This window comes from Amblyomma americanum, chromosome 10, assembly GCF_052857255.1.
Source record: "Amblyomma americanum isolate KBUSLIRL-KWMA chromosome 10, ASM5285725v1, whole genome shotgun sequence".
Lineage (NCBI taxonomy): Eukaryota > Metazoa > Arthropoda > Arachnida > Ixodida > Ixodidae > Amblyomma > Amblyomma americanum.
Window position 1 is genome coordinate 3,785,269 of NC_135506.1, and position 26,557 is coordinate 3,811,825.

Here is a 26,557-nt window from a genome sequence, read left to right on the forward strand (position 1 = left end):
TCTAAGCCAACCCCCTTAAGTCCGAAGCCAACAAAAAAAATATATATATTACCTCGAATGTAGGCCGAACAAAAAATGCGAGGCAAGCGTTCACAAAATGCAAACAGCATTTATTGAATTTGAACTTGCAGAGCTCATTCAACTTCGTTGTCGCTGCTAGACTCGCCACTGTGTTCCTTGTCACTGTCACCTTCAAACAGTGCACTATCTTCGGTACCGTCAAGCGCGTTAGATATGCTGCGCTTTTTAAAGGCGCGCGCGATCAAAGTACCTGGGATGTCGTCCCATGCTGCAGCTACCCAGCTCGCCAGCTGCGATAGCGATGCACGTTTGATGCGGCCCGTTGCCGTTAGCACGTGGTCTTCGTCAGTCGACCAGTCCGTGTAATATATCCGCAGACGATCCTTGAAAGGTTTGTTGATGCAGACATCGGAGAGACCAATGAGAGACCATCGGAGAGACCAATGTGGCGCGTCTGTGAGCGTCAGTGCAGCCACCTCTTGGCTCCCACGGAAGGCCTGCTTCACGAAGCGTGGCCTCCGCGATCGGCACCGGCGGCGGCACGGTTTATAGTGGAGGCCACGCGTGGATTTGCAAGAGAGTGAGGAGGGGGGAGTGGAGTTGCGAGGAGGGGCAGGAGGGGGATGTTGGAAGGCACGTCGACGGGGAAGGGTAGCTCGCTCGAGAGCAGTGTGAAACGGGGTGGGCAGTTGGCCTGCGATGAGTCTCGGGAAAACCTGCCACGTGCCGGGCGCACAAAGGGGTTTACGCCGTCTGTTTGTTGTAACCGATCAGCAGGGCTTAATGATGTTCGTTATATGTGTGATTTTGTGTCATTGAAACAATGTATATTTTGACGGTTGCGCAGGTCTCGTTCGTTATAAGCGAAAGTATATGCGGGTCCATATTATATGTGGGTTTTTGTGGTAATTGCTGCACCCTGCAAGCAATGCCATTCCCATTCATTAGTAACTTGACTGTTGTCTGTACAAGGCAGTTGTGCATAATTGCATGAAGCTGCTGTGTATTCACATGAAGCAAAACAGAGCAGAGACAGCAGGCATGAGATGCGCTAGTGTAGCTCTGGCCAGATGCATAGACTGTGTCCACTGCTAGCGGCCGTTGTTTGTGTCTGCGAACTGGGGACTGGGCTCCTTCTGCTGCAGGGACGCTGTCATTCCACATTCGGCGGCGACCAGCCGACTACCAGCCGCGCAAGCGCAAGAAGAAGGCGCCAAGTGGTGGTGGGACTGTGCCACTGGAAGAAGGGCTTCCCTTCTTGCAGGAGGTTCCCCAGGGTGGTGGACCCCCAGGCCCCTGTCACCCGATCCCTCTCCACATGACCGAAGTGGGTTCTGCCCCATCGGGAAGCCAGGGCCTGCAGGTGGGTTGCACCAGCCATGTGCCTGTTGCGAGCTTCCCACTGACTTTAGGTTCCGAGAAGAAAAAAGAATGGTGCACTGGTACCTTAAAGCTTTAGTTTTACATGCTGTGTTGCATGTATGTGGTGGTCATGTAAATTTACTGAGATGCAAATAATCATGAGGGCTTGCCACTAGCTGTTATCTGGGCTTCCAATGTGCACTTGTGAGCGTATCAAATTGCTCTGAACAGGTTGTTATATTTCAGAGCAGTTACGCAATGGAAATGATTAAGAAACTCCTATGATTTGTACGCATTGTCATTATGGCTAGCCTAGCAGCATGGAAATGCTGAAATGGGTCCATCTTTTCTGAGGTTGATGTTGTGAAGCAAGTGCAAAGAAAGCAGACGCTGGGACGTTCTTGTAATTTTTGCCACAGACAATTTTTCATTTAAAAGCTCTGTGTACAAAGGGGTGATTTCTTTCTTAGTTCAGCTGTCCCAGGTCAACACGGGACTTGTGTTCGAGTTGAGCAATGCATTTAATTTATCTTTAATTCACCAGTTCAACTCACCCTGTTCAGTGTTGTACTAGCACAAGGCGCTTGTTACCAGGTTCAGTTCCAAGATGTGCTCTGTACACTGGGTGTGTCTGTTCACACAGCTTCAAGGTCCAGGTGTTCTGCCCCGGCACTGTGTGATAGCGCACACGGAAGGTGTGGTGACAGTGACACCCAGCCAGCCGGAAGCTGAGACCTATGTGGACAACGTCCGGGTGTTCGACACCACCCTGCTGCAGCACGGGGCCGCGGTGCGCTTCGGACGCAGCCACCTGTTCCGCTTCTGGCAGGCAACACCTCCTCGCACAGCAGCCCCTCCTCCGGCCTCTTCACCCGCTGCCATGGGGGACAACCACCGGCCACCGCACGAAGAGGACCACCGGCTGTGAGTGAAAGGAACAAAAATCGTGGAATTTACAAAATGTTATTTTTAGCTGAAAGGAACAGCGTGAAAACGGGATGGTTTTGTTTATTCGTTACAAAAATAACTATCCTAGTTACTCCCATGTATAACTAATAAATGTGCTGCTGTTGTATCTTTTTGTATATTACTCTTTTGGGGCCCTGGTACAATCCATGGACTATGGGATTGCATTCTGTATATCAGTATGTATGCTTCTCTTCATGTGTAATCACCAAGCTTGATTTATTTGATGAAAGGAGATTGCGTAAGTGCTCTGACTGGCAGCTCTAGAGTTGCCAGTGTCTACTACTCTTCTCGACTGGAAAGCTACCGTTATGTTGAACCAGCTAGCCCTTACCACTGCCTTTGTGCACTCGTTTGTAGGCTTGTGCGGACAGTGGTTTTAGTGTGAAAGCACATTCCCAACCACGTATCTATGAAGCCTCGGAGTAACTCGAGTAAGCTGAGATTAGTTTGGAGAAGCGCTGTGCCAGCTGCCGCCGAGTGGAGAGGGGGTGTGAAGATGAAGAGCGAGAAATGCAGATGCCAGAAACAAGAGGCGAAGAATGAACGCATGCTATTGCATTTCTACTCTATTTAACCACATTAAAACCGTATCACATTTTTTGGTTCAAATTGAAACCGAAGGGAATATTTCGAATACTTTTGTCACAGAAAAATGGTTGAATGGCACAGTCTGCATTAGGAACAAAGTTTTCGTTCAATTGGGACAGCTTGCCTGCGCAGTTACTGGCAGCTGGACAGCTGTTAGGTGGTCAAATCTCTTTGCAAGGGATGACCAGATGAGTGGGGCCCTTGATTTTGTTGCTTTTAAGGGGGGAGGTGGGGATCGTAGTGAAATTCCTTATTTTTTGTAGTAGAGCAATGAAATTTGGCACGGTTATTGGGAAGTGTGCTGAATGACTAAATACAAAGTTTCATTGATATATCTTGAGTAGTTTTGACATAACAAATTTTTATTTGCACCCAACTTGCAGAAAGCCTGGTGTGACAAAAACGTGGTAGAAGCCCATAGTGGCTTTTATATTTTACCCAAATGAATAGTTCATGCAGTGACATTCTCCAAATATTTTTATCACCCTTGTTTTTTTTTACACGGGACATTATGTCCATGTTTGAAAAATGCGGTCGTTATCAACATGCCAATTTAGCTAAACAGCAAAAAAAAAAAATGAGATAGTTATTAAAAATACAGGAATGTCATTGCACAGAGAATTTACTAAGAAATACTGTGCAGCAAACCCCTTGCAAATCCCACAAGGCGTAGTTGTTCTATGCTTTCTGCAAGCAGGACAGTCGGCTCAAATCTCACTTCTGAGAAAACTGGCTCTAAAGTTTTGCAAGCACTGCAGATTTATTAGAAAGCACCAGAGCTGTAATATTTTGCATCATTGCTGTCAGGCATCTTCTTGCACCTTTGCCTCTTTGTTTGGTGGGCTTTGGACGCCTTCTTCAGGTGTTCTTGCTCCTTTTCTTGAGCCCTCTGGATGGCAAGGTGGCACACACCCAAGGTGGCACACATTGCCAAGTAGGCTCCTTGGCTCCCTGAATTATACTTCACAGCTGCCTCATTTACTGCCGTCTCTATCGCAAAAAGCGAGGCATGCTCGTCCTTTGACATTGCTGACACCAAACTTCCGTTCAGTTGCGGACGCTGCGCGAAGGGAGTCGCGAACGCTGCATGTCTGCCGTCACTGTCGACGACACGAAACGCAACTAGAGACGTCCCTGAATGGCGCTAAGTTCGGATGACGATCCGTCCGGTTAATCTTCAGCTATCGCACTGTAGCTCGTCGACGGTTGGGGCTCACTCGCAGGCTGCGTGTCTGTGTCGCACGATGCGCCAGAAACAGGGCACACCGTCTCTGTCGGCGTCGCCTCCAACGCTGCGATCTCTGCTACCGATTCGCGCGGCCGTACAAAAAGGTGCAAGAGACTCCGTTGGCGCGTCTTCCGTTGACTGGGTTATCGGCGTCAATGGCACAGGGCGTCTGTCGGCTTCGCTGCTGGAGTAAATGATCAAACGATACGCGGTGCAAGATAGCGCGGCACGTTTCCGCATGTTGAGTCGGGTGCTCCACTTCTCCCACTGGCCGCCATTTTTTTCTCGCCATAGGAGGCTTGCGCATCCGTTTTTCGAAGGCATGCTTCGTCAAAAATTTCTTTTCAAATGAGCAACGATCCATTACTAACTTGGTGGCTTTCAGAAATCCGAATTTTGTGTGTCAAATGAAGACTCCGGCGTGGTTTGCGAAGCAGAGAACAACGGCCCGCTGTGGTTGCCAGCTTGCCCGCTGCCGCAGCAGCAACCAACGCGGAGGCACCTCTCAACCGGCAGCCAAACGGAGGCCTACTTTCATCGCAGGGCCCGTGTGACCACCCCTGGCATACCCGCACTTGTTTTGTGTTCGTGCGACTGTTACAAGATGGCGATGACCGAAGAATTCAGAAACAAAATGGCGGAACTTTGAGCTTTCAAACGATGCCAAGATGGTGGCGCTCAGTGGCGGGAAAGACGAGATATGGCTCCGCGAACTGCTGTGATTTTACGTAATTTATAACTGTTTTCTCGCCCTGCGCACTGGCAAATTAAATTTTTTCGGGCAATTTTAGTGCGTTTTCAGCGGAACCATTTTGATACAACATAGATTAGGCGTTGCAGATACTGATACGCTTGGTTTCCAAAAATCTATTTTCCCCTCGATTTTCGCGATCAGATTCCCGTGTCCCCTTTTAATCTTTCCAGTTCCTGCTTTAGTTACAATTCTTGTCGCATGCACTCTTACCTCATGGTCTCAAGTGTCGTCACCATGCTTGTGCTGTAGGAGAGCCGCCGAGCCAGAACCGGCTGGCATGATGCCCGACCACCTGGTTCCCGGCGGGGGTGAACCCAGGGAGCAGCGCAGGGGAGACCCCATCCTACCTGCCGTGCTGGAGCTGTGGGAGGAACGTGAGTGGGCCCTACTTGAGCACCTTGTTTATGGCTGTGTGCTTAGAACTGTGGACAGGATTGCTGCACTATGCAGCTAGAACAAAAAGAATTAAACAGAACGGCCACATATCTCACTTAACGGTTCTCTTTCTTGTCCATAGGTGCCAATTTCTTGTCTTTCTTGTCCAATTCCACGCCTGTACGAATCCTCATATGAACCTTGCGGCTCAACCGTTTGTCGGAGAGAGTTCAGGATGGTGGCATTCGATTTCGCATTTCATGCAGCATAAGGCACGGATTCGAACCGGCGACTTATATATTACATGTGTTAGCGCTCGATATTAAATCGCTGCCTCGGCATCGCCTCATTTTTTTAGTGCATTGCACCAGTTGTGCCTACGTAGTTTGGCAGTTCACACAAACGATGCATCGTGCTGCCATCTGCAGTTTCGCATGGTTTTCATTGTCTGTGTGTGCACGCGATGGCAGCCGCAAAACGGCAGAATTTCCCCTTTTACATGAAACTGGAAATTATCGAGTGAGTTGGATGAGGCAAGAAGTAATACGAAGTTGCCGCAGTGTACAGCATGCCGAGGAGTTCAGTGAGCACCATTTTGAAGAACAAGGCTGACATTTGGGATAAAGCTGAGAAGAGACCCGGTGTTCATAGCACGAGACTTGAACAGACAGCTGTGTGTGAAGATGTTGAGGTAGCAGCGTGCAAATGGTTCCTCGTCGTCTGCCTCGCCATAGATAACGGCTGTGCCACCTAAAGCTGTGTCAGTGCTTCAACCCTTGGAACAGGGGATACCGCACGGTGAAGGGTGATTTTAGGAAATGTCTGGTTGAGCGGCTCCTGCAGAAGCTGAGGCTTGGATGTGAGACCTAAGAATCGTCCTCTTAGGCGTTCTGCCTGTGCTGGGTAGGTCATGGAATGATGTCAAATACGAAACTGTACAGAACTGCTTCCAACATTTGGGCATTGCTTTTCCTGAGAAGACGGAGTAAATTCTTTGTGGACCGAGCTCGACAAAGCTGTCGCAGATCTTGATGATTTGTCGAACCGATCGTATAATCGAGGCTTTTAATGCACTGTTCCCATGGAAGGTTAGCAGGCTCCACGCCAATTCGTCGTAAAATTTGGGTCGTCACATGGAACAGACCTGCTGTGGTGGCTCAGTGGCTAGAGCGCTCGGCTGCTGGGGGTGCCCGGGTGTGCCCGATTTCGAACCATGGCAGGGGGGCAGGGAGCCCTCCACTACAGCACCTCTTTCTTTCTTCTTTCACTCCCTCCTTTATCCCTTCCCTTATCAGGTCCCCCCCCCAACTTGGAGATGTGGGACAGATACTGTGCCATTTCCTTTTCCCAAAAAACCAGTTTTCATTTCCACATGAACAGGGGATGCATAATCAGGGTTCCACTGTACCTTGATATGCAATGGTTGAATACTTGTGGAGGGCATTTTTGTGGTTTGCAGGGCAGGGCTGTTACTTGACCTTGCGCAACCTGTCCAAGGAGTGTATTGTTGCTGCTGTTGTTTACCTTTTCTTCCCCCTCCACCCAATCATGGCTGCAGATGAGGCACTTTTCCTGGATGCGGTCATCAACCAGCTGGACTGGCTGTCCGTTCAGTTCAAGCTGGTGCCTGCCTACACTCTGTACATGGCCTGCCGCTACCGGGCCTCCACCCACTTCCGGCCCGAGACGAGCCCCACGGAACGTGCCCAGCGGCTGACTGCGCTCGCCACCACCATTGGTGCGCGGGTGCGGGCAGCCGTGGAGCAGCAGCAGCGCGATGCGGGGCCCATGGCCTTCTGGCTGGCCAACGCCAGCGAGCTGCTTCACTTTCTGCGCCAGGACCGGCACCTGAGTGCCTACACCCTGGATGCCCAGGACCTGCTGACTGAGGCGCTCCAGTTGGCCTTTCGGCAGCTGGTCGCTGCCCAGCGGCGCGAGCTGGCCCAGGCTCTGCCGCGGGCCTTCCTCAGCCCTGACACAGCCACAGATGCGCCCATTGGTGAGCTCCCCATCACTGCTGCTGCAAGCCTGACCTGTTGGGGTGCTTGTTTGTGAGCAAGGATTCATAGTTGGGCTGGTCGACACCATTTGTTTGCGGAGTCTTCTTTTCTCCTGTTGATCTACTGAGCTGACTTCCTAAATCACAACTTTCGCTCTTTCATGCTTCAGCGGTGACGTGCACAGCTCCAACACACGTGGCTTTTACTCCGACCACTTTGTTCATCTGCCCTTTCATCTCGTCCATCCCTGATTTGGAAAGTAACGTCTTTCTCCTCTGCACCCTCGGTTTCCTGCTCGATTCTGCTCTCCCGCTTGGTGCGCTCGCTACACATGGCGTACTTTGAAGGCTAGGCACGCTCGCCAGCCATGCGCACTAGCTGGCACCAGTGAGTGCACCGCTGTGTTCACTAGTTTGCTGCAACCTCTATGTAGAAAACAACTGCACGCAAGTGACTTGACTCTTTTGGCCATACCAAGAGTCACCTTTGTAACGTTTTGGTACTGGCAGTGAAGTTGCTATAAAATAGTGCTGGTGACGTAGGCAAGTAACGACGCCGCTGCTGAGTGCGTATGCTGTGACACACATCGGCTTTAATGTTACAAATGTTACCACTCAACGGGTGCAGAGTTTGATAAAATATTGTCATGTTGGCGGCTAGAATGTGCAGCGCCGCTGGGAGAACACTGTCAACGGATACAGCCCTCTCGGTCGAGAACTTTGCGGACTGTGATTGCAGATCAATAACGGCACCGTTTTCATTCGGAAAGTCCATGCCGAGTATGACTTCCCGGGAACACTCTGCTGGCAGGACAAACATTGCCAGGAATGTTTGGCCTAGTTTGGTTACCCGCGACGTGCACATACCCGTTGGTGTGATCAAATGTCCCCCTGCAGTACACATCTGTGGGCCGTCCCATGTGGTTGTGACCTTTTTGAGTGCCGCGCCCAATTGTCCGCTGAGCACAGAATAATTGTCACTGGTATCCACCAGCGCGGTTACATTGACGCCGTCAACAGTTGCTAGCATCTCACTTTGGGGGTGTTTAGGCATTCGGTCTCGGCTGCGGTGCTTCGAAGGAGTCTGGCATCAAGTAAAGGCGCCATGGTCACGGAGGGGTACGTCAGGACATCGGCTCAATTTGAGGCACTTCGGCTGATGAGTTGTCGGCATGGCTATGTACCGTATTTAGACGATTGTAAGTCAACTCGAATGTAAGCCCCCTTCCCCCTTATATCACATTTCAGGAAAAACAAAAAACTTGGAGGTCGTTTAAGCTTAGCCTTTAATAATAGAATGCAATAGCATTATCCAGCAGCCGGCGGTTATCGCCCACCCGCCATCAGCTGCCATGCATGGACATGCCCGTGGGCACATTCCGAAATGAAAATGTATTAGTCACTGGACTACTTGTCCACACTTGCACCAGTGCCCTCACTAGCGTTGCCATCATGATCGCTGCTGTGGTCCCACAGTACTTCGTTCTAACAATGCGGTGCAGTGAAATACCCCAATTCGCGAACAGCCGCATCATGTCATCGCGTGGAACAGCTGAAAATTTTTGCCTCGCTGCAGTTGCCACACCTGTATCACCCGCTGCAAACATCGAACTTGCAGCCCGGCGCGCAGTTGTTCGTTTCTTCGTCATAAGAATGACACCTATCTTGAATTTAGCCGTGAATGGGCCTCTTTGATTATCCGCCTCTGGCAGCCAGCAGGCAGCCCGCGTGCTGCCAGAGCGCGGTGCTAGGTGTTCCATTTTCTCTAGTTGGGCGGTTTCGGGCTGCCAGCTGGCAGCCAGACTCGCCAACACGACTTTGTGCTGGCAGCGCTCGGACAACTAGTAGACGACGGAGAGGTGGCATGGTAGCGGGAAGCGCGCACGGCCATTTTTAGTATATAAACTAGAAGGACAGCGGTTCTTCATGTGATGTTTTCTGCAAATCAGGCGCTTGTTTCGACTAGACCACCATACATATCATCTGTTTCACCTGCAATGGCACTTTTTGCAATCGTTCTCACTATTTATATATTTTTTCTGCATACGTGTGTGTGATCGCAGTTCGATTGTCTCACCACCTCGCAAGCACAAATGCTCCCTTCATATTACGATCCCATGTAGTTCTAATTCACAAAATATTTTGGCTGTTAATTTCGTGTTCCCGGCTGATATTGCGATGGTGTTCGAGGCCTTTCATCAGCGTGGCCACAGATTCCAGCTCCGAGTATGCACTCAGACGCACGCATATATGCATGTGCTGAACGTGCTTGTCGAGGCGTTAGTTGAGCGCAACACAAGAGCGTGGTCTTCATTGCGTTCTGTGCTGTGGAAAGGCGGATATAGTTTGAGAAACGCTTGATTGATTGGAACTAGTTCTTCATTGAAAGTTTTGCTGTTTATCGACGGCCAGTTTGTTGCTTATCGATGGCCACTGCACGCGGGGAGGGGATGCTTGTTCTGCGTGTTGACATAGCAGCTGCTCAAGGCCAGCACCAAGAGTGATGCGAGGGAGCCGCGCAGCAAAAATGCAACCATGCTGTAGCAGGCCTGATATCTCGTTCATCTCGCCTTTACTTATGGTGCCATGATTTGATTTCGATTATAAGTCGACCCGCCCCCCCCCCCCATAGGATTTTCAAATTTTGAAAAATAGGTAGACTTAAAATCGTGTAAGTACGCCATTGTATGTGAACTGTCTTGCGGCGATGGAGGATCTTGCACATTTTGTCGTAGAGCAGCCTAACCTCCAGAGGCTACTGCATCTAGCTTCCTTCTACGGAGACTCAGAGACTGGTCTCATCCTGGGGAACTGTAGCGATGCGGAGATGGTGATGGAGAGAAGCGGTGCTGTACAGAGTCAGCTTGCAAGATGTAATCCGCGATCCCCTGTGGTCATTTCTCCACACATCGGACGGGGACAGCCGAAACAGAATCTTCGAAGACCCATCTGCTTGTATGATCAGCAGCTCCAAACATATCCAGCCTTACCGCAGTAGTAGCATAATGGCTGGCTGAATGTCTGGCAGTCTTCAGACATCCATTCTGCGTTGTCCTGGGCGCTGTGGAGAATTCGGCTTTAGAGGTTGACTTCGTTTAGCGGTGGAGGCACATGCGTCGTAACGTGGGTTCGGCTGGGACGGAATGAAGCAACGTGCGACAGTTGAGATTAGAGTGCTGTTGCCGCGCAAGTCCTAGCAGAAGTAGTGGTGTGCTCGTACCTAAAACTTGTTGCACCTCCTCACGAACAACATCAGCAAGTGTGGCAACCTGAGGCTGTATTTTAGCCGGAAAGAGCTTCGCCAGTTCTGCTCGCATAATGGATCGAATTCATCGTGGCTCCCTACCCAGTGGCCTCGAGCATTGATGCTGTTGTGCAGTCATACTGCCGGGCCCTCATGTCATGAGACTTTTTGATGGAGCTCGCCTCCTTTACGAAGTCTGCTGCAGTCACTGAGGACTTCGAACCAGGCAGGTGAACAGCTGCTCCTTAGCCCCTTTCATCAGGAAGCTCACATTCCCCTCCTCCGACATGCTTAGGTCCGCACGGCGGAAGAGTCTCTTCATTTCCTCGACATACACCATTACACTCTCGTTAGGAAGTTTATTTCGGGCCTGCAAAAGCAGGTAAGCTTTCTCCTCGCGTAACATGGTGTCCTTGAAGACTTTGGAGGAACTTGGGTTTGGACGTATCCCACGTTTGAAGGCCAGATTCATTGTTTATAAACCAGGTCCTCGCGTATTCTTTGAGGGCGAAATAAACATGACGCATCTTGCAGTCAGCGCCCCAAGCATTGTAGATGGCCAACCAGATGTAATGGTCCAGCCAGTCTTTGGCGTCCTTGTGGGGTTGGCCGTGGAAATGGGGTGGCTCTCACAGGTGGTGGAGCAGGACCAACGCGTTCGTAGCTGGAGGATTTGTTGTGGTAGCACTGGGGCTGTGTGGTGGATTAGAGGGAGGGAGCGGTCCAAATTCGGGAGGTAAGCCTTGCAATCGGCGACTGCCCTGGTGGACTGGCGTGTCTATGTAAGGTATTTGTCCGGGGCTTGAATTGCAGCTTGAAGGGGCATAGGGTACATTAACGACATACCCGGCACCTCCACCAGATGTCACATTGGTGTTAAGCGGCTGAGGGTCAAGAGCGGCGTAGTACCGGATGTGCACTTCCACAATACTTTTTTCATTTCTTGATTGGTGCATTTGTCTGCACGAGCGCTGGCGTCAGTATCATACATTTATTTCTAATTCTATGCATTCGCGTCTAAATGTATTTCCATGCTGACCTCAACATCATCTGTTAAGATTGTGGTTATCAGTTACTGCTCAACTTCTGCATGAACATTGCTACTGGCGGTGTTTATCTGAAATGTAGATAGGTAACCATGGCAACATTGGGTTCGGTAATCAAGTTTACGAGAAAAGTGCTGTGTTAGTGGATAGGCAAAGGTACAACAGGCAGGTAGCGCATTAGCTTGAAAGCATATTTTGGAAGTTTTTGTCGAGTTTTACTCCGATAGAGTCCATCATTTATGAAGTGGCACACAGTTAATGGGTTTTTCTTGGCGTGTGTGTGACACCATAAATTTGCATGTGCCTTGCCGGGACCACACCGGTATTTCAAATTAACTGGTTTTTAATGTGCTTTTACTGTATAAACATACCTTAGTGGCACGGGCAGGGACATTTTATTTTTATTTTCTTTTTTTTATAGTCCCACAATAATTTTTGTATAAGCACACCTGATGACAGTCCCCTCAGACTCCTCTCCTAGTGTCCCACTGTGGCATGCGTTGGTGACACCTGTACCTAGTCCTTACAGGAGAACTAAAAGCACTCTAAGGAGCCTTGTGGTCCCATGGAACTCAGTTTGAGAACCTCTGCAACGCTGGAATGACGAAGCAACATTCTCTGCTGCTCACTGCACATCCTCTTTACCCTGGTGCTTTGACTTCCCCCTTGTAGGTGAGGCTCTGGGTGTATTGGCCAGCAGCATGAGCCTGTTGCGGCGCTGCCGGGTGAACGCGGCACTCACGATCCAGCTGTTCTCGTGGCTCTTCCACCATGTCAACGCGTGGCTACTCAACAGCCTGCTGCTGCACGGGCGCCCTCCACTGTGCCGGCCAACGGGGGCTCTTTTGAAGCGGCGCCTGGCTCACCTGGTGGCCTGGGCCGAGCAGCAGGGTCTGGAGCTGGCCGCCGACTGCCACCTGGCGAGGCTTATCCAGGCCGCCCACCTGCTGGCCGCTCCCAAGGCCCACCCGCAGCATGACCTGCCCCTGCTCGCCGACGCCTGCTTCAAGCTCAACTCGCTCCAGGTGCCGTTGGGCTTTCTAGTAATTGTGAAAAAACCGTGATGTGCGCTTGGACTGCAACAGTGAGAATGAGGGTTCAGGAAGCATGCTGATCTAAGGAAAGTATGACGAGATAGACCCACTGGATTAGCAAGGCGTGTGGCAACAAACTGTAATAATTTCAAAATGTATTAGAGAGTCAAGCTGCAGGGGCTGAAAACTACCCATATAGAAAATTTAAATTGGTGCTTGTTGCACACGTGTGAATGTCCTGCCTGTATGCTGTCACTGATGCTTCGAAGTGAATTTGCACAATGCTACAGGTGTTGCAGTTTTCTTGCACTTTCTCTCGTTTTTTTCACGACCCTGCTTAGCTGCTTGCCAGCAGTGCTGGCCACTGACAACCTCTTCGTATGGCAGGTGCGGCACCTGCTGGAGCACTTCCAGCCTCTAAGTCCAGGTGACCAGGTCGGACCGGGCCTTGTGGAGGCACTGGTTCGCGAAGCCCGCAAGGGTGAAGACACCCGCCTGGCTGAAGAAGGGCGCCCGCTGCAACTAGCCGAGGAGCCCCAACTGGCCCTGCCCTTCCTGCTCCCTGAGGATGGATACTCGTGCGAGACGGTGCGAGGCGTGCCACCCGGACTGCAGGTTGGTAGCTGGCACTTTTGCTGTTCACCCACTGGACTTGTGAACGGAAGAAATGCTTGTTCTCTCTGCAGCTGGTGGTCACATTGCCATCTCCACCCTTGATCACAAGCACATTAGAATGTAAGCCAACCATGGCAAGCTGTGCTGTCAGGAACGAGGGAGAGTGATGTGTGCTGCATTTTGTGCTGGCACGAATGGAATTTATCGCAGATAAAGACAAAAAGCACTGGCACCTTAACGCACGTGACAGGAGTGCATGCACATCTCGCCTAAAGCCGCCTAACCGACGTTGAAAGGCCTGGCTGCACGGTCTCATAATTAATTTTTGCAGCACCAAAACAGGGATGTTTTTATAATGCATAGGCAAAAAAATTATAGTTAACATTGACAGCCAGAGTAGAAGGTGCATTTATTTAGCATGAACGCATCAGTTGTGTGAGATTTTAGATTATACGATGCCGGGATTATGTGATGGTTTCGTGCAGTCCCCTGAAAGTCGTATAATTGAGGTTGTACTGTATCGCGTATTTTTTCTGATTTTTTATTTCAATTTTGTATCTGGTTTGCTGTCTAGAAACTAGTTTGCTCGCAACCCGGTGGGCAGGTTGTGATGATGTGAATCTCTCAACCAAAATTTTTTTTGATAAATTGAAATGAAATTTGACTACTCTCACAAAATTTCACTGTTATAACTCCGGGAAATTGTTTTCTAATACAGTCAAACCTGAATATGAAGATCTTGGACAGAGTGAATTATTCTTTATAGCATTGAGCACTCAAAAGATCTTCTAGCATTATACACTTAAAATGTATTTTTCTCTCTGTCACCAAATGCCTGCCTGTCCTCGCCTCAGTGAAACCCGTGAGATGCAGGAGTGGGAAGAAGCCCTTAAGCAGTATTCAGACAGAAGACATGGGCGCGAACAGATGTGGAGAGGAGGTGCGCGACGTCACCGAATGGCCGAAGTCCGCCTCTGCAGGCAAAAGGGATGAGCAAAGGGGCTGGGCTGCAGAGGCAGAGCGGGAACAGCAGGAAAGAAAGGAAGGGGCCAAAATAATGCCCCCTGGTGATAGGGAACAGGTTCTCCCTCCCCCCGACGCCTCACAAAGCCCTTTCTGCTACAGATGTGCTGCAACAATACTGCTCAGGAATACAGGGAATCGGTCTGGATTTCATTGAAGTGATATCGCATGTCGAAGTTGATGGAGCTAAATGCAGTGTTCAGGCAAAAATCTCTGCCTATTGCAAATAGGCGTGCATTTCTCGCCAATCAGTTACTTTTGGAGTAGGTTATCCATGGTGAGCGGCATGGTCTTTTTTTCGTCAGCATGTTATCGCTCCACTGTTCACAACCTTGTGTTTAATAATTCCACATCAAACAAATCACATTGAATCATGCTGTCCGCTATACCCGGGTTTGGCTGTTTTACCCCTAAATATCCCCCCACCCCTAAATCCCTAATTTTTTCCCCTAATTTTTCTGATAAAGGTTACAGAATTAAGAAAATGTCACAGAAAGCTGGTTCAGCATTTGTTGTGTTCTGGCTGGCATGCTACAGGTCAAGACATTCTTATAATTTTTTTGCCAAGTACAAATTTTGTTTTTGACACTTCATTTTTTAATTTTTTGCACTACAGTGTTCATTGATATGTCTAGAGGGAAACGGAAATTTAATACAAGAAGTTTAAAAATCATAAATTTGAAAAAGAATGTTTTGGCCTGCACTAGGATCCCAGGAGTGCAACAGAAAAAACAGGCTCAAAATAGCTAAGATTGAAACTTCGGAACAGCATAGAAAATGAGGCATACAAGCGGATACAACAATTTTTTAAAAAAGCATATTTTTTTTGTCATTTCTTTTATTTCAAATTCATGTCTCCCCATAATTTAATTGCCACTTGCTCGTAATCTGGTGGGAAGATTGTGATGGCCTCTCTCTACCAATCAGCGAATTGTATGATGCTAGACATCGGTGGGGTTTTGTGTAACTGAGTTTATGTTGCCACCTGCCATGGTGGGCAGATTGTGATGACGTTACAATGTCACGTGACTTTTCATGACACTGGTTATCAGCGGAGTTTTGGTGTGACGGCATTTCAAATGCTGTCGCATTAATGATCCCAGTGGGCAGCTGACAGGAAGAAAGTCCATGCAAAAGCTATGCTAGGGAATCGAGGGCTTCTTTTTTTTTTTTTTTTCGGTGCCTGCATTTCTTGTGCTAGTGCATGGCGCTAACTGGTGCTTCAGTAGCACCACCGTCCTGTCCACATACACCTAACCAGGCATCTTCTTCCACCGCGGTTCGGCAGGAGTTTCTGCAGCCCCTGTGCCTGGCGGGCCTGTGCCGGCTAACACTGCAGCCCACCTCCCTGGGCCACTGGACCATCTACATGTGTGACCAGGATGTGCTGGGCCCCCGCATAGTCACACTCACCCTCAAGAAGAGCCCCTCTGGCATGGGGCTCAGCATCGTGGCCGCCAGGGTGAGACGGCACCCGACTTGAGGACACTCCTGTGCATGGCAGTGCCAGTGGGGATTGTGTAGTTATGCCATGAAAGCAGCAGTTGGATGGTGCCATTGTCAGTCTGGCAAATCCTGCAAGGTGTCAACGCTCTGCTGGCTCAAATTCTGCTATTCTGCTACCCTGTTGAAAGTCTAGTAAGAGGACATAATGTCGTTCTATCATGTATGATTGAGATAAAAACTTGTGTATTGTGCTCCAGCTGTACCGTGCCCCGTGGACAAAATGGCACCTGCCACATCTGCTGTGCCCTGTGGGCAACGGTGGCACAAAAATAGGGCCACATAGACCTGCAAGCCAGGTGTGCACAAGCAGGCAGCCCGGTAAAAGCGTGCTGCTGTTAAGCCTTTTGTGTGTTAGCATTGCTCGAGTGCTCTACATGAGTGTGATGCCAACTGGACAACTGTTCTATTGCTATTATTATTGCAGTAAAAGCTCCTTGGTTCGACCCCTGTTAATTTAGGAACCCAGATAATTCGAACAGCCAGCACCAGCCTGTAAATCTATGGCAGTGGTAGTACAAAACACGGTGGTACAGTTGAACCTCGCTACAACGAAACTGACGGGGCGCGCGAAACATTGAAGCGAAATTTCGCTGAGGCGAAAACAGGCCAAAAACACTGTCAGGTTGAACAACATAGTCTCAAAACATCGTTTATTTCCAAAGAAGTCGATCAGCTTCTTCTGCTTTTTTTTTTTTTTTGCCACGAGTGCCGTGGTGCAACTTTCACACTCGGTGAGCAGTTGCATCGCAACGTCGTCATCGTGAGCACCAATAAATCCGCGATCCGCGGAGCACATCAAATGCTTCCATCACTTTTAGTGCAGATGGTGGTGCTAAATCCTCAATGTCGTTTTCATCATCCAATGATGCGTCGCTGTGGCGAATGCCCTCAATTATGGCTTCATCACTCGGCTCCTCGGAAAAAAGGATTAACTTCGCTTCCGAGACAAAGTCGCCATGCTCATGTCGATTGCAGCGCACAAGCACGAGTGAAAAAAACTAGGGCAAACGTGCTGCTGCTGTTGCAAGGCTGCTGTGTCCTTTGGCTATGGTTTGGTTGCAGCTCTGGCTTGGAAGAAAACGGGCGCTTGCACCCGCGCTTTGTCGCAAGGCAGCCAGCCCGATTGTCATCTCCACCAAGCAGTGGCAGTCTTCGTGTGCATTTGAATGAGTGGATCAATTGGTTCCAGCGAAAGTTTAGTGATACAAAGCAGCGTGCACCTACGGAAGTACACAGATGGGTGGCGATATGCTTGTTTTATTGTAAGATAGATTCTTAAACCAAGTTTACATATCAAAAATTTCGTTGAAGTGGAAATGCGCCCCAAAAATTGTTCGTTGTGATGAGAAATTTGTTCCATTACTTTCTGTGGCGAGCTGACGGGAAATTGGAAATATTTCGTTGAAGCGACTTTCGTTGTAGCCGGGTTCGACTGTAATACAAAAGGCCATTCTGGAAAATTTCAAAGTGAAAATTAAAAAATCTGCTTGCAACATTGTGTGCTCCGCATATCTTGACTTCATACTGAAAAAAAATATATATATATATTGCTGTATCTTCAATAGATGTTGAGATATTGGATTTACATATTTGACAGGAGTCCCAAAGTTCAAAAAGACAAGGTGATAAGAAAACTAAATTTTGTGCAGAAAGGGGAAAATATTGACACATTTGCAAGTGCACAATATTTGCCTGCCTCTACAACAGGGTTCCAACCAGGACAAACTGGGAATCTATGTTAAGAGCGTGGTCCGAGGAGGAGCAGCCGATCTGGATGGCCGCCTCCAGGCTGGTGACCAGTTACTCCGCGTGGATGGCCACTCTCTGGTCGGTGTCTCTCAAGAAAAGTGAGTCCACCCAGCATTTTTTGGTCATGTCACTGTCTAGGGGAATCCCGCAAGGTGGAGCAAGTTTCAATCAGTGGAGCAGTGACTCACTGTCATCCTCCTGAGCGTAGCCAAACGGCTAAAGGGGAAAGCTACAATCAGTGGACATTTTTTAAGGTGAAGAAGATAACCTCGTGGGCAACGATAAATTTTTGCTAGCATTTGGGGGAACATCTTATGGCTCAAGGTGCTCTCGGAAGCCTTTCACTTTGGTGAAATGGGCTCGTGCCTCTCTCTTGAAGGTGAAGGCAGTACATATCAGCATAGAGGGAACAAACTATTTAGAAGCGCTTTGTGGTGTCCCACTGTCCTCCTTGTCCTTTTTTGCGCTGTGGAATTAGAATTTTGGAGAGGCCCTTGCAGTGCTTTTTTGTTGAGGGCTTTGTCATACCTGTCAGCCATCAACCCGAGCATGAACCAAGCAGTTTGGAGCAGCAGCTGTGGTGGAAGACCTCTTGGATGAGCTTGCTGTAGGCGCTGTTGCCATGACTGCGAGACAAGGAATCCGATCGTGTAAAAGTGTGACTTTTGGCTTGCTTTTCATAGTGCAGCTCAGGTAGCGGGGTCCTCGCCTTTGTATTCCTTCTTCTATGCCTCTCAGTGACCAGTGTTTAGCTGTGGTTTCATCATGCATAATCGCGACTCTAGAAGGCCCCCATGTGATGTGTAAGGCACCATTTTGGGGGAAAATAAACAGGATGTCCTTTCTTTGTACGACTATGGTATTGTCAGCACTTGTCTCAAAGTTGCCATGTGCTTATTAAGGCGGACGTCCCTCTTAGATCTATTTTTCTTATTTCTTAATAGATATTCATGAAACTTACCCAGTTTATGTATTTCAATATGCTGACTTCAAATATGCTTTTATTTTTTCTGTGAAACAAGTTGTTCTCGAAATATTGTGCAATCTTTGTTTGGAACATGCAGGTAACTTTATTTTGTAATGGTACCGTATTTACGCGCATAATTTGCGCACTTTTTATTCAGAAATTGGGGCTCTAAGAAGGGGGCGCTCAAATTAAGCAGGGATTTCGCGAGCGCGACTTAAAAAACTCCACAAAGGTCATAACGCGCAATATAGGTATAGTGTATGTTGCTGCGTATACGTCAGCACTCGGACCCGCACCCTACGCTGGCTGGCCCCCGAAAAAAAGCTCACTCTGAATGAAAGGCCCCCCCCCCCGCGCCATCATTAAGATGGCAAAGGCAGAGAGATGAAATGCACCTTGGTTATGCCCCTGGTGCATTTCATCTCTCTGCCTTTGCCATCTTAATGATGCCCACAGATAACTTTTGCTCCTTGGTGGAGCATCAAAACAGACGCGAAGAAATGCTTGTCTTTCGCGTTGTCGCTAGCGTCAATTCAAAACGAAGCATCACTCGTTCACGGGCACTAGTTTCGAACACATCGCTATGGGTCATACTTCCAGCATCGATGCATACTCGGCTGGCATAGACTCGGGCTGCACATCGCTTTTGCCCGGGAGCAGAGCCGGCGACGGCACTGGAGGTGCGCTGTCATCCACGGCCCGGGTCCGTGACACGCTTCGCGGTGTTCACAACAAGGTTGGCAACGCGGCAACCGCAATTCCAGCATCAATTCTACCATCAATTCAAACAGCGTTTTCTTCGTTTTTGCTCGGGAGCGGCATTCGCACTTTGACTTTCGCTCTGCGGAGGCTGCGATAATCCAGGCTCCTTGTGCCTTTTGCACTTTCTCCGTTTTCGGGCGCCGAACCGATGAAACGAGTGATACTTCATCCACTTGCGCCGCGCTTCTGGAGCCGACAACCCTAACCCAAGGCCTACCCAATCACAGAGCGCCATTTTGATCACGTGGTTTTTCTAACCAATGGCAACGCGGCGCGCACGTTTTCTTTGAGGTCATTTTGTTCGCGAACGGAAAAATCCCAGCTTTGCTTACCAATTAAAAAAAAAAACTGAAGACGCATGCTTTCGAACGAGACCAAAACAGCATGGGGGGAGCTCGTAGGTACCGAGCGACAGTGAGGCATGATTTGACCTCAATAAAAGGCAGGTCATGTGCCTCCGGAAATTTAAACGGCTATTATTAAGCAAATACTGGCTATTTCTGTACAAAAATTTGACGTCAGGTGCAAAATGACCTCGCGAATCCGAATATAACAATTGAAAAACCTATTTTTTCGCGAATTTTCGGCCCAAAAATATTTGAAAATTTCAATATTCGCACGCCTCTATTCATCACATTCCGCTGAAAAGCATTAAGTTTTTCTTCGAAATCGGCTGGCAGCTTCTTGCATATTGTTGTCCGGCATCTCAAAGAAAATACATTTCTTTTCATCATTCGCTTCACCCACCCCTGCCTTCCACGAAACACTGTGCAAGGAACCTGCAGTCTTGTTGCGGTTTCCATCGCTTTCATCTGGATTGCTTTGCCAGTGACCGCGAAGCCCCTGCATCGTTTGCTGCGAACTAACTCAGACTTCAATTTGCAAATGTTCGCCCTTGTGCAGTCCCGTGTATTGTGGCACCTTTAGTAATCTGGCCCCACTGTTTCCTCCGCCTGATGATGCAGTCTTGGTCCATGCCGAAGTTCTCTGCAGCAGAATTTTTTTAAACCTCTCGGTAAAAAGTTACATAACATACTGGCATGAGTGCACAACGACTTGTTGTAGATAAAATTAAATGACATATTTGGAGTCAGCACGCAAAAATACATGTTCCCTGAAGATTTCATAATTGCGACTGCACTGTGGCTGCAGTGGCTGAAGCATGCATGTGCTTGTGGAGGGAGCTTGCTCATATCGGTTTGCCTGGCTGTGGTTACGTAATAGGGCGGCGGAGCTGATGACGCGCACGGGCCCACTAGTCCAGCTGGAGGTGGCCAAGCAGGGGGCCATCCACCAGGGCCTGGCGTCATTGCTTTGCCAGCCGTCGCCTCTGCTGCTGCAGAGGGGGGGCCGCCTCAGTGAGCGTGACATCCCCGGCCGGCTGGCCCACGAGGAGCCACCCCCACCCCGCATCCAGGGCAGCAAGAGCGTGCCAGCCCTCAACTGTACGTGATTCATTCTCTCTCTCTACCTTTGTGCTTGTGCAACACTCGTGGAGATCAGGCCCACATGTTGCATTGCCCTGTGAAATGTGTTGCCAGGGGAGTGGTTGTTTTGCGGGTCCTCTGGTATTCTATAGCTGTGTGATTGCCGACAGACCACTGTTGTTGCAAATGCATGCTACAGTCGAGGACAATGCAGCGAGCTATGGAAAGGAAAATGACAGGCATAACAGTAAGTGACAGGAAAGGAGCAAAGTGGGTCAGGGAAAAAACGTGGGTTAACGACACCCTAGTCGAAATCAAGAAGAAGAAATGGGCTTGGGCTGGGCACGTAATGCGAAGGCAAGATAATCGATGGTCGTCAAGGATAATGGACTGCATTCCAACAGAAGGCACATGCAGCAGACAGTGGCAGAATGTTAGATGGGAGAAGCCTTTGTCCAGCAGTGGGCATAGTCAGGCTGCTGATGCCAAGGCAGTGACATGTTTACTCAAGATTGGTTGAAAAAAGTTATCAGTAATATAATAAACATTAAGACCTCAAGGGACCTGAAGAAAAGATCCAAATTATTCGAAAGTCAAACAGCTGAATGGCTGAAAAACAAATTTCATAAACAGTTTTGCACCCAGCAAATTTATTGATGAAAGAATAGGCCATGGTCATCTGCTTTAAGTGAAAACTGCCCGACAGTGATGATTTTTCGGTATTCTTTCGGTAAGAGTAGGCTCCAATGTCAAAACCGGTGTGCAGTTGCGCTTGGCTCATTGAAGCATGGCCCATAGCCACAATCGTCACGAGCTAGTAGTGAACCTTAGAAAAATAAACTATGCGGCGGCAGGGCAATGAGGCGACTTCGATCGAAATGACTCTCTTTGGATTGTGTCTGAGTGAACCGGTTGAAGGGGATGAATTACCAGATCATGTGACACCGCAACTTGACGTATCCAACCTCAGTTGCTGCTCTTTCGCGCACTGGGATCGAGACAAGAAGTTTGAATTCACCAAATTAAGAGAAATCGCAGCACGAATTGCTTTAAAATGCATTGAAACATACCGTATTTACACGATTGTAAGTCGATTTGAATGTAAGCCGATCCCCCCCCCCCCACATCACATGTCAGAAAGGGCGGGAGGGGGGCACACTCCAAGATGAAACTGTATTAGTCACTACTGGACTACTTGTCCACAGTTGCACCATCATCATCGCTGCTGTGGTACTGCGCACATTGTTCTGTCACTGTCGTCCGGTGGAACCCCCCTCCCTTCGCAAACAACTGCACCACGACACGGAACAGCTGAAAATCTTGCCTCTCTGCAGCTGCCACACGTGTATCACCCATTCTGAAACATCGAAGTTGTGGCCCTACCCGTGAGCGCGCGCCAAACACTTACCGGCCCCGGAGTGCAGATGACTATTGACTAAGCACTACGTTAAAAACTGGTAAAACGTGGCCGGCAGCCAAGTCAGATGCGCTGAACAGAGCCAAAGAGAAACTATGCATAAGCGGCGCCGGCTCTTCCATCAGCTAACCACACACCCCGGAAACGCTGTTGTTCCGAGTGGCGGTGCCGTCGTGAGTGGGACAGCAGCCCTTCCATAGCTATCTGCAATCCCATGAGTGCTGAATGCATAGTTGAAAGTGAAAAAGAGAGGAAGAAAAGTGAAATGGCAGTACTGGGGTTAGGGCACTTTGATATTAAGCGTTAGCTGTGTTATTAAGCCGCATACGCGGCCACTCCAAGCCAGTATGTGGCTCGGAGGGGCCGTTGCTTCACTGCTTTGGTGCAAAATCCGGATCGATCATTCCAACATAACACCGCATTTTTTCGAATTAACTGGGATGGTGCATACTGCCACTTCGAATTGTCCAGTAAAATCTACTTTAGAAGTTATGTGACCACAGAAATTGTTTAAATTATCCCGAATTTCGAATTCACCAAGGATGAATTATCGAGGTTTTACTGCACTTGTGCTGCGTGCATAGCAACCCGGGGGAATGAGGGTCTTGAAAACTTTTTTTTTATTTCTTAACATATCTTCCTGAAAATTTTCATGCAGATATACCTTTGAATGCTAATCCCAAATATATATTCGGATTTTATATATCTCATCTACAAATGAAGATATGGCAAAATAATATATGCCACTTAGGTCTTTTCTTACGGGCCATTATGGTGATTTCTTAATTAAAAAAACTAGTTTTAAAGTAATGCTGTCATTCTTAAGGGCCCATTGCACATCCTAAAGCTAAAGAAATTGTTAAAAAGTCATCACATAGGTCATGAATGAATAACAAAGTAGGAGAAAAAAAAACAATGTGGGAGTAATTGGCTTACATCTGACCTAATTGCTAGTCTATTCGGTTTAATGAAAATTGAAAAGCTTTAGGATGTAGCTGAGGTGTTGCTGAAAAAAATGATACCTACTTCAATAAAATCAGTCGATGCAAACATTATGAAAAGTTCCGTAAGGCAAAGGCATTTGATCGAAAAGCAAAGCTGAGAAAATTGCATTCAAAGTTTTGCTTACTCTGCCATTTTTGTTTACTGGTCATATGGAAAAATTTAATGCTTTAGCATGCAGCCCAGTCATTGCTGAACAAAATAACACCAAATTTACAGAAATCTGTTCATGTAAAGATTATGAAAACCTCTGTATTGCATTGGCACTTGACAAAAAAAAGCTCCGAAAATCACTTGCTATTTTCTTTGAATCTGCCACACATTCACAAAAGTCCTGGGCAGTAGTCCTGGGTGCTGTCAGGGCTTGTGCTTCTTGGCCATCCTCTTCTTCACCTTTTCAGCATTGGTGTGACCCTTATCAGACCTGCACAGCCTCTGTATCTTTTTCGAGGCTCCTACCAATGAGGCAGCTCCCAGGCCTGTAACCAAGCTGTGCTGCAACAGCTCTGGCTGGTTGTTGCCATTCCTTGGTTTGAAGCGAGAAACTGCTTCTTGCGAGGTTAAAAACAGGACAGTGAGGGTGAGTGTCTAATGCGAATGTTCAAGCTTCAGCTTAGAGCGCACAACGTCTTGGCGCTCTGCCAAGTTCGCCGAGCTCTCTCCCCCCCCCCCCCCCCCCCCCCCCCCCCCCCCCGCCCGGAGCTCTCCTCAAAATATATATATATATATATATATATATATATATATATATTAAAGGAAAAAACAAATGATGTTATCAGCGGCGGCTGCGGCTTGGCGCGCTGCCAAGGTCCGCGCTGCGCGTGCTTGTCGAAGCGTTGAGCACGCGAGCTCGGTTCAGCCGCGTCCGTCGGCACGAAGCGGCGTGCGCAAACGCCGAAGTCGACGTTAGGCTTAGGTCAGCCGGCTCGGCCGCTTCCGACGACACGGAATTCGAAGCGGCTTGCAGCGTATCAGAAGTCGATAATTTTCCACGGGCTTAGTCCAGGCACATCCACCGGCACTGCAGAGACTTGCGGTAACACCGAAGTTGACGGCGATCGGCATTGTCCAGCCGCGTCCACCGGCGATGCTGGCGTCAACAGGGTTTGTTCAGCCGCGTCCACCGGCGAAGCTGTTGTTGGCGAGCTCAGTCCAGCCGCATCCACCGAGGGTACAGCAGCTTGCGGCATCACCGAAGCTGCAGTTCTCGACGATGCAGCGCTCTACTTATTCCATGCGCCTCTTTTTGCCGACTGCTTTTCGCGTGCTTGCTTTCAAGCGCGCGTCTCGGGCCATCGTGACACACGGAACAGACACCAGGCAGGCAAATACACGCAGAAGCACGAAATTCGGGGCTAAAAGAAGCGATTCAATAGCCAAAATGTCTACAATAACGATAAGGAAAACGGCAGAACGAAAAATACTAGGAAACAAAGAGGAGCGCGAAAAATGACGGGCGTGCAGGCGAAAGCAGACGACGGGAAGGAGTCCGAACAACGCGGCCGCGGGGGGCAAAAGCTTGCGTCACGGCCAATCAGAGGGCTGCGCCTCGAGGAGCGCCCGTTTTACCCAATCGGCGGCCGTCTCGCGACGCTTTCCCCCCTTGCGAACGGGTGCTGATAGCTCCGCTGTGCCGAGGGCAGCGAGGGTCTACAGCTTGCCGAAAGGCGCCAAATTGGAGAGCGGGAAACCAGCTTTCAAACGAGACCAAGATGGCGCCGATCGGTTCGCGTCGCGCGGAGCTACGGCAGCTTGAAATGGGGCAAACCTTCGCGCTTGGCGTTCAATTTCGGCTCACCGACGTTTCTAAATTGCCGTTTTTTTTCATACTTTGAGTTGGAATTCAGCTAAAATATTTTGCAGAGGCATAGTTGGGACATTAAAGACTTCAAAATCGCAATTTTTGAAAATTGCCATTTTTGACCATTTTTCGCGATTTCAAGGACCCGCGTCCCCCCTTAAGCCGCATACGCGGCCACTCCAAGCCAGTATGTGGCTCGGAGGGGCCGTTGCTTCACTGCTTTGGTGCAAAATCCGGATCGATCATTCCAACATAACACCGCATTTTTTCGAATTAACTGGGATGGTGCATACTGCCACTTCGAATTGTCAGTAAAATCTACTTTAGAAGTTATGTGACCACAGAAATTGTTTAAATTATCCCGAATTTCGAATTCACCAAGGATGAATTATCGAGGTTTTACTGCACTTGTGCTGCGTGCATAGCAACCCCCATGAAAATGTTTTTGATGCAGTCAGCCAGCCTGACCTTGGCTTTTAAATGGGCAAGCATAGCTGCAATTTTTATTCTTCCAATGTCTCGGTGTTTCCCGCTCACTACAAAACTGGCTGTGGGGATAGTTGGCTATTTTTCATGCCAATAGGAGCCAGCACACAAAGAGAAACTGAGCACAAGGACAACAGGACGGAGCGCTTCGAGAATGCCGCTCACTGTGACTTCGTTCTGAAATTTTCTCCTTTAGGTGGCTCTGCAGGCATGGATGGTGGCAGTAGTCAGCAGTTGGCGCCTGGAAGTTCAATGACAATGCCGGCACGTGGGTTTCCTCCAGGGCCTTCTTACTCGGTAGGTAGCAGCAGCTGCATGTTCGAGGTTGACGTCATTCAGCACTGTGAATGGTAAAGCCACCTAGTATATGTGTTTGTGAGACATATTCTGTAGGTGTTCATGATCAGCATTCTAAGTTTCATTCATGGCGATGTACACCATTTGTGTGTACTATAATATATTTACAATATAATATAATATATACCATAATATATTTACAAAAGTATTTAAAGGTCTGCAGTTGACATGTGACATCACAGTCTTTCAGGTCTAGGTAAATGACACCACCTTTGAGCGTTAATTCGAAACGTTTGCATAAAATAGGACGGTCACAATTATACTGCTACAGAAGTCTTTTCACAAGGAAGTGAAACACTCGAGAATAAGGAGCTTCAAGTGCACCTGGTTTAGCTGCATGTGCTTAGGAAAGGCCTGAGAAGTGTGACTGCAGTTTTCCAGCAAGCTTTATGCCAGAGTTTCATATGCAGAATTCCCTGAGTTATGGGATGAATTCCCTGATTTAGCCCTGTCTTCAAACACTTGTGCCATCTGCTTGGTGCATTCAGTAGGCCATGTCTGCGTTTCTCTGCAGCCAAGGCAAGCGGCTTTGGAGGAGCGCCAGTACCAGAATATTGGCCATTACCAACAGCAGCACCAACAACCACTCCACCCACACCAGTTGCACCAGCCACACCAGCAACCACCTCCTCCAGTGAGCAGGTAAAGTCATGTTGCCCACATTCACGAATGCAGCCTCGGAGAATGAAATCCACTCGGGAGCTTTTTCAGTGTGTGATAAGGTACAATAATGGCAATCACGGCTGGGCTTCTGTTCTTACCTAGTAAACGGACTTACCCACTTGGTTTCTTGGTGTCATTGCAGCTTATCTTTGATCTCTTGGA

The 26,557-nt window shown here is 48.7% G+C and overlaps 1 protein-coding gene across 1 annotated transcript in view; it reads left to right on the forward strand.

Moving 5' to 3' along the window:
- cno (adherens junction formation factor afadin) overlaps nt 1–26,557 on the forward strand; it is a 56,229-nt gene that overhangs the window by 9,572 nt on the left and 20,100 nt on the right. Inside the window, exons 7-17 of the mRNA XM_077639556.1 lie at nt 1,167–1,384; nt 2,027–2,307; nt 5,172–5,296; nt 6,856–7,296; nt 12,259–12,611; nt 13,008–13,235; nt 15,547–15,720; nt 17,472–17,611; nt 20,467–20,687; nt 25,572–25,672; nt 26,247–26,374. Of these exons, the coding sequence (XP_077495682.1) occupies nt 1,167–1,384; nt 2,027–2,307; nt 5,172–5,296; nt 6,856–7,296; nt 12,259–12,611; nt 13,008–13,235; nt 15,547–15,720; nt 17,472–17,611; nt 20,467–20,687; nt 25,572–25,672; nt 26,247–26,374 (2,410 nt within the window). The remainder of the gene's footprint in view (nt 1–1,166; nt 1,385–2,026; nt 2,308–5,171; nt 5,297–6,855; nt 7,297–12,258; nt 12,612–13,007; nt 13,236–15,546; nt 15,721–17,471; nt 17,612–20,466; nt 20,688–25,571; nt 25,673–26,246; nt 26,375–26,557) is intronic.